The sequence below is a fragment of the Macrobrachium rosenbergii genome, chromosome 48, assembly GCF_040412425.1.
Source record: "Macrobrachium rosenbergii isolate ZJJX-2024 chromosome 48, ASM4041242v1, whole genome shotgun sequence".
In the NCBI taxonomy this organism is placed as follows: Eukaryota; Metazoa; Arthropoda; class Malacostraca; order Decapoda; family Palaemonidae; genus Macrobrachium; species Macrobrachium rosenbergii.
The window spans coordinates 35533322-35545270 of record NC_089788.1 but is presented as its reverse complement, the minus strand read 5'-3'; the positions used below and the strand labels follow the sequence as shown (position 1 = coordinate 35545270).

Genomic DNA, 11949 nt, shown 5'->3' with positions numbered 1-11949 from the left:
TTGAAAATCGATTTACAGAAGTTGAATAGAAGGGCCAACATTTATTTTGGTACACATGATAGTGATGGTGGGCCAGAGATATGCCAAAATTTATTTTAGGAAACAGTCAGAAAGAAAGAAGAGAGCGGGATCGTTACGGACGACGATGGTAAAATAACAAATAAAAAAAAAAAAAAAAAAAAAACAGCCTCGTGACGGAGGATCGTTGACAGCAGAGGCAGATCGTGACAAAGTAGCCCCAACTGGGAGGCAAATCAGCCTTTGCGTTTACAAGTACCAAGAGATGCTAAATATATACTCGTACATTTAAGTCATTCGTCTATTTATTACCAGCATTATTATCAAGTGACCTCGCCACCTTCTTCTGTCTTTTCAGACTCGCAAATTTCCCTCTTCAAGAGGCGTCTGTTGCTCCGTTCGGGGTTGAAACGATCTTGTTGCCTTCCACTCTTTCTCATTTGTTTTCGCCAGGTCTGGGCAAGAGAGAGACATTACTAGTTCCCGAGTTCCGTCTACCTCAGCCTTACAAAGATTAGATGGGATGGTTAAAGCCGGTATGGGGAAGGGCAGCTCTTAATGTTCGTTTTCGCAAAAAAATTCCACTGTGCGTCTGTTGGGCCAAGCAAGGAATACTATACTGATAGACAGTCGACAGTAGAAGGTCGCAATAAGGATGGAGAAAGTAATTGCCAAGGACAGGAAGATCGTCACTTTCTGAAGCCACTCCCTCAAATTTAACACCTAATATCAGTACTTCACTACTGCCACACAGCAGAACTTAAGATTAAAGAAAAAAATTATGATAATAATAAACACTTCATGATTTCCACGTACCAGAAACGCCTGGGATTTAAAAAAAACGGAATACAAGGAACGGGCGTAAACAAACCGCTGACACAGACGGCACGTTCGCTCCAGCCACTTGTCAAGAGACATCTGTCCGGCCTCATGATGATGATGATGATGGTGATGACGATGATGGAAGGGGTGGGGGCCACCAGGCCGGAGGCGAGGACACATGCTGAGAGAGAGAGAGAGAGAGAGAGAGAGAGAGGTGCGCGCACACACACACACACACACCCACACACACACACACACACACACACATATATATATATATATATATATATATATATATATATATATATATATATATATATATATTATCAACCTGGGAAACAAGCTTCTAAGAGGTTGTAGTGATTATGTCCTCGCACGTAACGATTTATGTAAAATGGCTCTCTTGGACTGACAGGTTAACAGAACTCTCTCTCTCTCTCTCTCTCTCTTATAATCGGACAAAGGTGCTGAAGGCAAAGCCCACGCAGAAACTGTGGTAGTTGGAATTAACCCCGAGAGAGAGAGAGAGAGAGAGAGAGAGAGAGAGAGAGAGAGAATGCTGTACTTTATCAGCAAATGAAAAGAGAGAAATAAAGTAACGTGTACTGGACACGAGCTGGGTAGACCAACGGGCGACTGAGTCCTTTTCAGTTTATGAAAATGATAGAACATGAATACGATCGTGTGTCACAAGACGACCATTTGACACGAAAAACTGGTTTTCATCGCGGAGATTTTTGGGGGCAGCATGCCACGTGGCTATTTCACATCACTAGAGTCTTATTTCAAAGGCAACTCGGTCCTCTAATCGACCTTATTTATCCGAAAATACGAAAGGCAGATTTCATCCAGAGGTGACGGAAGGAGTCAACTTTTCAGCGTCTCCTCTGCTTCGCTTCTTTCTTTGTTTTTCATTTGTGCATTCTGTTTCGTGGATGCTTCCTCCCTTTAAATGAGAATCACAATGATTTTGAGCGAAGGCCGAGATTCTATCCAATGAAATGAGTATAAATGTAAAGGCTCACAGACTTGCCTCACATCAACACATGCAAAGCAGCCATACTCACTGCCCTTTTCTCTCTTCCCACCCCCCACCGTCTCTCTCTCTCTCTCTCTCTCTCTCTCTCTCTCTCTCTCTCTCTCTCTCTATACACACATGCACGCAAGTCCTGTTCTTCTCTTCTTTGTGTTGCTTAACAAGTGAGCGTAAATGAAAGATTACATCGTAGTTGAAGAGACAGATCCAATCTACAGTAATGAAGCCGGATGGCTGCGGGGAGAGTCGTGCTCGGCATCCTTCATTGTAATTTGGATTTCGGTTAAATGACTGAAGTGTCTGTGCTTCCATCTGTGGTTTCTGGGAACCCATAGCGCCAAATTGATCAAAGCACACTGTTCAATGACATCGTTACAGAAAATCAAGCAAGACTGAATGAGAGCGAGACAGTGGTTTTGTGCTTCTGCAGAAAGGCTTTCGCTCTCCTTCTGAATTCCCGTGAAAGAGACCGTTGATGAGAAGCCTTCAGTAAGTCACTTCCTTCAGCACTTTGTAACTTGCAGCTCAGACAGTTTTCCGTTCATAGGGGATAGATAGTAAAGAGAAAAATCAAACGTATTGAAAGAGTGCGCAAGAGAAGTTGAAAGTAAATATGATCAAGCGAAAGGTCATAATGTCCTTTCTATGTTTGTGGCAGAATGATATGCACACCAGTCATGCCACCTCTTCCCTCACCTTGTGAACCAATACACCTCTGAGGACTGATCAGTTCAGTTGCAGTTTCTTTCCTTCTAATGCCCAAGCTCTGGAACTCATTTCCTGTTTCATTTCTCCCGTAACCGTCTGTCTTTAGAGGCAGGTCTTTCACTTCTTGACACGTTAAGATACGCATATGAGCACAAAATACTTACGCACACAAATCTATATATACAGTAGGTTAGTAAAGGAGCCATGTCTCGGATACATTTCAGGACTAAACCTATAAATCTATTTGTACTAAAATTACTTAGTAAAAACAAGTCACTACAGATGTCATGGATCTCACTCTCTAACGTCGTGGCCTCTACACAGAAGCGGCTTCATTTGAAAAATGAAATATAATTAAAGTTCCGCAATCTGATTATTGCCACTAGCATCATTCTCTCGTAATATTATTGTCATTCATGCGCAAGCCTTCTTGTGGAAACAGTTGGAAAGGCCATTCATTAAAACAGAATAAAATAACCATAATGTGAAAGTTTAGTCATACAAGATCGGAAAGAATAGTAAATGGTAAATACAAATTATAAAGAAACAGTAGGCTAATAAATTAAGAACTAAATTCGTGAATGAGAGGTAGAAAGGAAAAAGAAAGAAAACCAATGACTGAAGGCATAGCGCTTAAAAGTACCAAACTGATAAGTGAATGGATATTTTCGTAAAAGAACGTCAGTACAATAGGCCTATTTGCGTCTCTTCATGATTAGGTATCGTGTAAGGCATTCAGTTTTCAAGTGAGAGCAAAACAAAATTGAACATAGTAATGGAACAAAATAAAACCTCAATAGATTATAAATGTTTACTCATTGGTAACATCATTTATTAACAATGAATAACAGCCATCCCTTCACTGGACGTCTCTTTTTAGGCGTTTGTTATTTTTAGTTGCTGTCAGCAAGATAATTATTGCCAGAACATCGTCTGTTAACGCCTCGGTTACTACGCAGAACTAAGTAAAAAACTGTATCGCTTGTGGTGAAGGCCAACTGCGCAGGCAAACCTGCACAGGTATACCTGAACGTTAGTGGCGCCTTTAGTTACCATTCCTGCTCCCCCCCCCCCACCTCCTTCTCAGGTATTAACGTCTACAGGCCAGCACTAGCGTTCAAGTCAGGACCCACTTATACCTGCGCAGACGGACGTTTTGGTTGGAGAGTGACCTCCTTGGGTGATTCCTGTTGGCTGAAGAGTGATTTATGGCTTTCCTGGTTGATGTGTGACTGTTTTAGCTGATAACTGGCTGATCTGTTTGACAGATGTCAGACGTGGCTCATGAATGACTACCACAGGGGCGGGGGCGGGGGCGTGGGGGTGAGGGCGCGGTTTACCGATCAGCCTTCATTAGTGGCTGACTATCGAGATTCTTCTAAGAGCAAAAAAGAGAAAGAACTCTTTGTGATGAGTGCTACACCAGTAGTCTTTCTATTACATATATTTGGTATAAAAAAACTCTGCAGGTGTAAAACAGCAACTCTGTACCGTTACTCCCCTTACCTTGTCAATACTGCACAACCATCTATACTAAATATGCTTATGAACACCAGCCATCACACTTTACACTCAAAATTTTTGGCAAAAAAGCAATGATCTACCTTATTTTCCAATATTTGTAACAAAATATACTGTATAAATACACTATAAAAATCAAACACCTTTTTAGTTTTCTGTAAAAGAAAACAATTGAGATGGCTTTTTGTCTGTTTGTCCTCCCTCAGATCTTAAAAGCTACCGAGGCTAGAGGGCTGCAAATTGATATGTTGATCATCCACCCTCCAGTCATCAAACGTACCAAATTGCAGCCCTCTAGCCTCCTCAGTAGTTTTATTTTATTTAAGGTTAAAATTATCCATGATCGTGCGTCTGGCACCGCTATAGGTTAAAAAGTATATCTTAGTTTAACCAGACCACTGAGCTGATTAACAGCTCTCCTGGGGCTGGCCCGAAGGATTAGACTTATTTTTACGTGGCTAAGAACCAATTGGTTACCTAGCAACGGGACCTACAGCTTATTGTGGAATCCGAACCACATTATAGCGAGAAATGAATTTCTATCACCAGAAACAAATTCCTCTTGTTTTTCACTGGCCGGTCGGAGATTCGAACTCGCGACCAATAGAGTGGTAGCTGAGAACAGAACCCGCTCACCCAGCGAACCGCTATAGGTGCCAACAACATAGGCCACCACCGGGCCATGGCTGAAAGTTTCATGGGCCGTGGCTGAGAGTTTCATACAGCGTTATACGCTGTACAGAAAACTTGATTGCGCAAAAGAAACTTCAGCACATTTTTTGCTTGTTTTCTCTTGTGCACAATACACAGTACAGTAGGTTGTACAAAAAATTTTTCATTTTGCCCAAAAACTCTTTAAAATTTATTCTACACAAAAGACCTACAAATATAAAAGCCCTTTCTCTGTCACTTATCTTAGTGCTTATAATGGCCAGACTTTAAAATCTTGTAAGGAGGTTTACAAGTAAATCGCCACCTCCTCCCCCGCCTCCAGATCCACGATGTCATCGAGACCAGCTTCATCATCTTCTTACTCTCCCTCCTGTGACTCCCAGGAGACATTAACAGTGGCGATTCTAGGACTCTGAAAGTGGGGGGGCCACTTCAGGGCCAATATAAATTTTGGGGGGGCATTTATCGTTGGTGGCTAGGTGGCGAGCGAAGCATTTTCATGGCACTCTGAAGACAATATTATGTCATTAATGAAATAACAAATGACAATAATAACACCTCATTACTTTCATAACTTGCATTTGTAAAACATATACATGTATGCCTACACAAACATTATGATAATGGAGGTTATTCGTATTATTTAAAAAAATATATATATGTATTTCTTGCAATATATTTTTAACAAAATCGCAAAAATATGGCAATGTTTCTCCAATGTACAGTTGGACACCTGAATATAGCATGTATTCCTTGAATTTTCGATATGAGGGAAACTATATAGGTGGGATAGATGTCTGTTTTGATACCGGTATGCAGTAGTTAAATAATATGGCCAATTGACAATTGTCTTGTAAAATTTAATAATGTTTGTAAGTCCGGGATAAGAGTTTCGACTGCCCTTCATACACAATAATGAAATAGCAGAGAAAATCTCCATTGGCAAACTGTAGGCGTGTCACTTAACAAACAGTGATTTGCTTGACATTTCAGTACTTTTTATTACTATAAATCATCTGTGAATCCTTATAATTAACCATTTTTCATTATAAACTACAAATAAAGGAAATTATTTTGGTGTTTGATTTTACTAAGTTCTTCGGATTGACAACCTGACCCTTGGTCAGACTTTTTAACGTGACTGCACCTATAATTGCATAGCACTTATGTACAGCATAATAGGTCCACAAAATGTTATGAGTGACTATATCGCTATTGGCCTATATGACTATATCAACAATAAAACTATGACCTCGTGCAACGTATGTAATCTAGATAAAAAAATACTGAGACACAAGGCATGAGCAATCATGCAATGGCATGCTGTGGGAATGACATGATTTTCATATAGGCTAGTATAGTCGAGTAGAGTTCACCTCAGGAAAGTGAAAATCACCCTGCTGGTAACACCCGTTGCTAGGCAACCACTTTTACTTTCTACATAATTATGTTGAAAGGACAAACCTAAGTAGCCTACTTCAAAAATTCATAAAACTATCTTCAAAACAAAAATGAATCATGAGTTATGAATGTAATGTAAATATTATGTTGATATTAAAACCCCATGCAAGCATGCATGAAGTAATGCAGTGTTGCCAACAGGGCGAGTTTCCCTTTCCTGAGGTGAAGTAGAGTATAGTACGTATATTTAGTGCAGCTTAATTCTACGATTATCATGCCGGCTATCAAATTCATCAACAAAACAGTCTAAATCAATTCCCTCGGCACGTGCACTTTCAATGGACAGTAATGCGATATTACTCAATCTAGCACTGGTCATGGAATTTCTGAGAAATGTTTTCACTAATTTCATTTTTGAAAAACTTCTCTCACAAGAAGCACTGGTAACAGGAAGAGTGACAGATATTAACAATAGTTTGTACAAACAGTCAAATGCAGCCTTATAAGGACTAAGGAATGACAGGAATTGTGTAATGGATGTAGGCTGTATTGGCTCTTTCGTGAGTAATTTCTTCACCAGAGGGATCTCATATTGTAAATCATTTTGACTGACCGAGTATGCCATTGCATATGCCTTCAAGTCTTCTTCTAACAAGAATGTCTGTCCTCCAGGACAGAGAGCTGAAATACCACAGAAAATTGCATTTGACTCTTTGGAGAAACGACGGTCTAATTCACTAATTAAGCAGTCTAGGACTTCATAGAAAATCCTGATGTGTTGCACATGACATGGAACAGAAGATCCTTGACCACTTGTTTCAAAACACGATAAATCCATCAAGCTTACGAGGTTTCTTTACCCGTTTTCTTGTTGTTGTTGGTGTAATGCAGCATTTCCTGCAGAGTTCATTAACCTTCTCAGAGTAATGGTCATTCAAGTCAGAGTTGCGTACATTAACTAAATGTTCATGGAGTGACGAAATTAGATTTGCTGCTTTTCCTAGGTCTGCTTGTTTATCCTGTAGCTGTGTAGACACTTTATTAACTTTTCCAAGAATATCTGTGAAAAATTGCAATAAGTAAACAAACTCTGCATCAATCTGGGCAAGCAAACCGCGAGCGGATACAGCTCGGGCACCAATGTCATCTTCAGAAATTTCCTTCAAAAGTCTCATTATGCATTCCAGACGGAGTAGAGCATTTTCACACGAAGTGGCCCGACACCACCACCTTGTGTCACTGAGATGCTGCAGTTCTCGTACTTGTTCTTCAGGCAACATTTCACGCTGTATCAAAATGAATTTCTCATGAACTACCGAGTTACTAGCAAAGATATAGAGTTCTTCAAGCAAACTAAAGAATTCAGCAGCTTGGGGTACATACTTTGCAACATTTATCAACACTAAATTGAGCCTGTGTCCATAGCAGTGTATATAATATGCAAAAGGAGCTTTATCACGAATTCGTTTCTGAACACCACTAATCCCTCCACTCATCACTGATGCCCCATCAAATCCTAATCCTACAAGAGAAGATTTGTAATCCAACCCCAGTTTATCCAAACTCTTCAAAATAATATCTGTGATAGAGGCAACATCCAACAAGTCCATCTGAGTGAAAGAAATGAAGCACTCCTGAATACAATTTGCTATTTCATCATAAAATCTAATAACTAATGCCAACTGCTCTGCCTTACTAACATCCTTGGCTTCATCAGCTTGAACAGAAAAGTAATGACATGACCTAACTTTTTCTGCAATTTCTTCCTTCACCATACATGCAAGTGTGTCAATCATCTCATTCTGTATTGCAGAACAAGTGTATTTTTCATTTTTGGACCACTTTCTACTCTATCAGCTATAATAGGATCACGTTTAGCAGTGAATCTGAGAATCTTACGAACATTTCCTGGATTCAGTTCATCATCACCTTCTCTATGTCCTCTCTGCGAAATGTCTTGTGTTACAGTCAACAGGATTATTTCACCTAATGTCTTTATGTAATGACGATTTTCACGAACTTTCTTCTGGTATGCCTCACTTATACACTGAGCAATTGATGTTTTATCAGCTTTATTTCGTTGATAGTCCGCCCATGCAATACAAGAAGTTTTGTGGCACCGTGAGGAAATGTGCTTTTCGATGGCACCATCTTTTCCATGTGCTTTCTTCCATCGTCTAAAGCCACTCTTTATGAATGCTTCATCTGCATTGCCATATGTTGGTGGAGCAAAGTGCCTGCATGCAAAACAGAACATTGCATCTCGTTCTTTAGAATATTCAGCCCATTCATATTTGTCGAACCAAGCCCCCACAAAAGACCGAGCATGAGACTTTCCTTCACTATGCCTTGGATACTCTTTTAAGCGTACCTGAATAGGATTCTCAGAAGCAGATTGAGAAATGTCAGCTGGTGCAGAATCTTCCTTTTTGTTTCTTTGTTGGGTGATCATGTGAACTTGATCTTGCAGGATTGCCAATACTTTCACGATCACAGTCTCCTCTGACTTCTTAGCAGGTTTATCAGATTCAAGGTTTACTGTCAATGGTGCATCACATTCACTGCGTTTTTTAATTACAAATTTATCCATGATTGTCTATAGTACAATAAAATTATCTGTGATAGTAAGTTCTGAAAAAAAAAATTAAATTAAATAATCACACGTAATTCACAATTAACACAACACACCTGTCACCACAGAAAAATGTGATAAAATTTGCGGTTTTGCCGACTACCGACTGGAAGATGATGACAGCACGCACACACACACACACACACACACACACACACACACACACACACACACCCACGCACACATATATATATATGTGTGTGTGTGTGTGTGTATAACATGTATACAGTATAATAAATATATGCACATATAGGCCTACACTATCACTGCCAACATTCACGAATCACAAAAATTATGATACAATTAGACGATTTTTATTATTATAGGAAGTGTTTTCTATGTAAAAATAAAATGGGGTTAATTGTCACCGACTCACCAGCTACTTGTATTTTGGCCTATTTAGTTATTTTCTTTCAAATATGGCTAACGACAATATTTATATTTGGCTTTTGTCAGATCTGTTTGTGAAAAGGTTAACACTGGGTTGAAGGGTTAAAACTTGAGTTGGGATATAGACCTACATCATATAACAAAAAATTAGTGTACATTGTTTGCTACTTTACACCTGCCTGTCAGATTCTTCTCATTCTTTTCTAAGATTTCGTATAATTATTTTTTTACTCTATTTTCGTATCCGCTTCTTATGTGAAACACCCACATACTGTACATAAAGATCGAATATCTCATAGCCACTAGTCTACTCCCACTTTGTATGAGACGAAATAATGAATACCACTTATGCTCAAATGCACTTATGCACAAATAATTATGCTTTAGACACTCAATAAGACACTAATCGGGTAAAAACTGACTTGACCGGCTCACAGTCTCACAGAAACAGACTACATGTACTGATCACATCATCACATCATACATGGACGTGAAACATACGCGTCTGATTCGCGTCACACACACACACAAGCGGGCGAGGAGGACGGAGGTGTAAAAAAAATTCCAATAATTTTAATCTAGCAACGTTACCATTTTTTTTTTTTTTTGTGATTACGTCTAGTTATTGTGATAGGATGGGATATTTGAGTGTATATATAGTATACTGTATAATTTATAAGGTATATATTTATATTATATATTATATTATATTATTATATATGCCTAAACTAAGCTTATTTAGAATTAGGATATGGAAACAAAAACTGGGGGCCAAGCTGGGGGCCAGCCAAAAACTGGGGGCCATGGCCCCCTGGCCCCCCTAGAATCGCCACTGGACATTAAGTGGTGAAGAGGCATAGAGGTGCCTAGAGGGTCAGGGGTCATCGAAGTGGAGCAATGCCACATCAGATCTTGGCTGTAGGAGTCCCACATGTCAACAAAGGCTGCAGACGTTGCAAGTGAACAACTGAGTTACTGAAGAAGTGGATGGTGATGTGCTTGGGTGCACGGGGCGTTGTGATCTGAAGAAACTGTCAAGGTTACTTTGACAATACTTACAACGATTCTGCTTCGCAATGACTTGCCATCAAAACTCTGACCATTTGTGCAGCCACATCCAAGGACTCAGGGAAGTCACTGGGGTCGATGCTGAAGTTCTTCAACACCTCGATAGCCACATCAGAGACAATGCGCGTATGCTTGTACAAGGATGCTCGTTGTGAAATAGGCTCCTCCTTGTCATCTTCAAGTGCTACCTTATCACCACCAGCAACTGCAACAGCTTTCTTACTGTTGGAGAAAAGTTGGTGGCCAGGGTCCCCACCGATGTCTAGCAATACAATGGCCCTGTGTCTGATGATGAATAACCTCCTTACAAAGAGGATTATGGAACCAATCGGTTATGATCTTGGAGGTGAACCAAGTCTTCGCTGAATGATACCAAATCACTGGGTGCCCATCAGTACCATTTGCACATAACAAAGCTGACACGCATTGCTTGGAAAGCTTTCAACCAGGTAAATTCTTTTCCTTCTCATCAGCCAAGGTGCTAATGGGTATGGAGCAAAAGAATAGACCAATTTCATTAGTGTCGTAGATTTGCCCTAAAACAATGCCTTATTTTCTCATCAAATCTGGCAACGTTTGGCGAAATTGCTTTATTCCCTCCGCAGAAGCATCTAAGCTTTGCCATGTTAGAAATTCCATGTCGAATCTTGAACCAAAACAGCCTACCTTAGGATGCCCTAAAGTCCGCAACCTTATGCAGGCTTGCGAACTTCGTGGCTGCAGCCTTCAACTTAGTACGGTGTAAGTTCACGCCAGCAGCCCTTTGCTGATGAAACCACATCAAGGCTGACTCTATGCCCTCATGACGGCCTTTTTCCAGGACCTTGTGGGCTGACTCCTGAAAATCTTCTTCCCAAAGTCCATTGCATACTTCTGCAGCTTGTCCTGAGATGTCTTAATAGCATGCTAAGCTGACCAAGCAGTGCAATACTTCTCCATGATACATGACCTAGACCATCCTGCCTCGATTCTCCGAATGATTTCTAGTTTCTTTTGAAGGTTCAGCATCTTCCTCACCATCTTAGGATGAGGTGGGGTCATGCAAAAGATATACAGTACCACACACAACATTAGCAGGCACTGCATAGATACCACATGCTAAGCATTGCTTAGGGAAACTATCCATGAACAGCTCAAACATGCAACTGATCATGCACAACTGTACTAAGAGAAAAAACACTCTTTGTTACCAAGTGCATTGATCATTTCTGGATGTAGCCAATCAACGAAAAAATGTTTATGACTCATATGCCCATCAGCCATTAAAAACACAAAAAATTACAATGACATATATGTTTCCCCAAATAGCAAGAAAGCTTACAAAAAACACAAGTGCTTGCCCACCCCCGCACCCTCTACCATATGCTATTAACCCTTTCGCTGCATGGGACTGATCTCAGTCATCAAAATGTCTCGTCCATGATGTGTGACTGATCTCTTCAGTTATATTAGTTCTAGTTAGACAGCTTGTAATAGATAACTTGTTTCCCTCATCATTTTAGGGAGCTTTTGTCTATAGCCTAGTGACAAATAGCAACGTTTGATTTCCAGCTTACAGGATAATCTCAGGACAGGGGGTAGACCTTCAGTAAACATCAAAATGCTACAGAGGGAGGAGATCTTTCTCAATGATGAAGTAGTACATAGGCTTTTATTTGGAAATGACAATGATAGCAGTAGA

General features: G+C 40.1%; 2 protein-coding genes across 2 annotated transcripts; both read right to left on the bottom strand.

The window, feature by feature from the left end:
* Nucleotides 1-6996: 6996 nt before the first annotated feature.
* LOC136831030 (zinc finger MYM-type protein 1-like) lies at nt 6997-7974 on the bottom strand. The gene has a single exon (XM_067090975.1). The coding sequence runs from the start codon at nt 7972-7974 to the stop codon at nt 6997-6999; it is 978 nt and encodes a 325-aa protein (XP_066947076.1).
* On the bottom strand, nt 7971-8630 carry LOC136831029 (zinc finger MYM-type protein 1-like). The gene has a single exon (XM_067090974.1). It carries the CDS (start codon nt 8628-8630, stop codon nt 7971-7973), a length of 660 nt encoding a protein of 219 aa, XP_066947075.1.
* Between the last annotated feature and the right edge of the window lie 3319 nt (nt 8631-11949).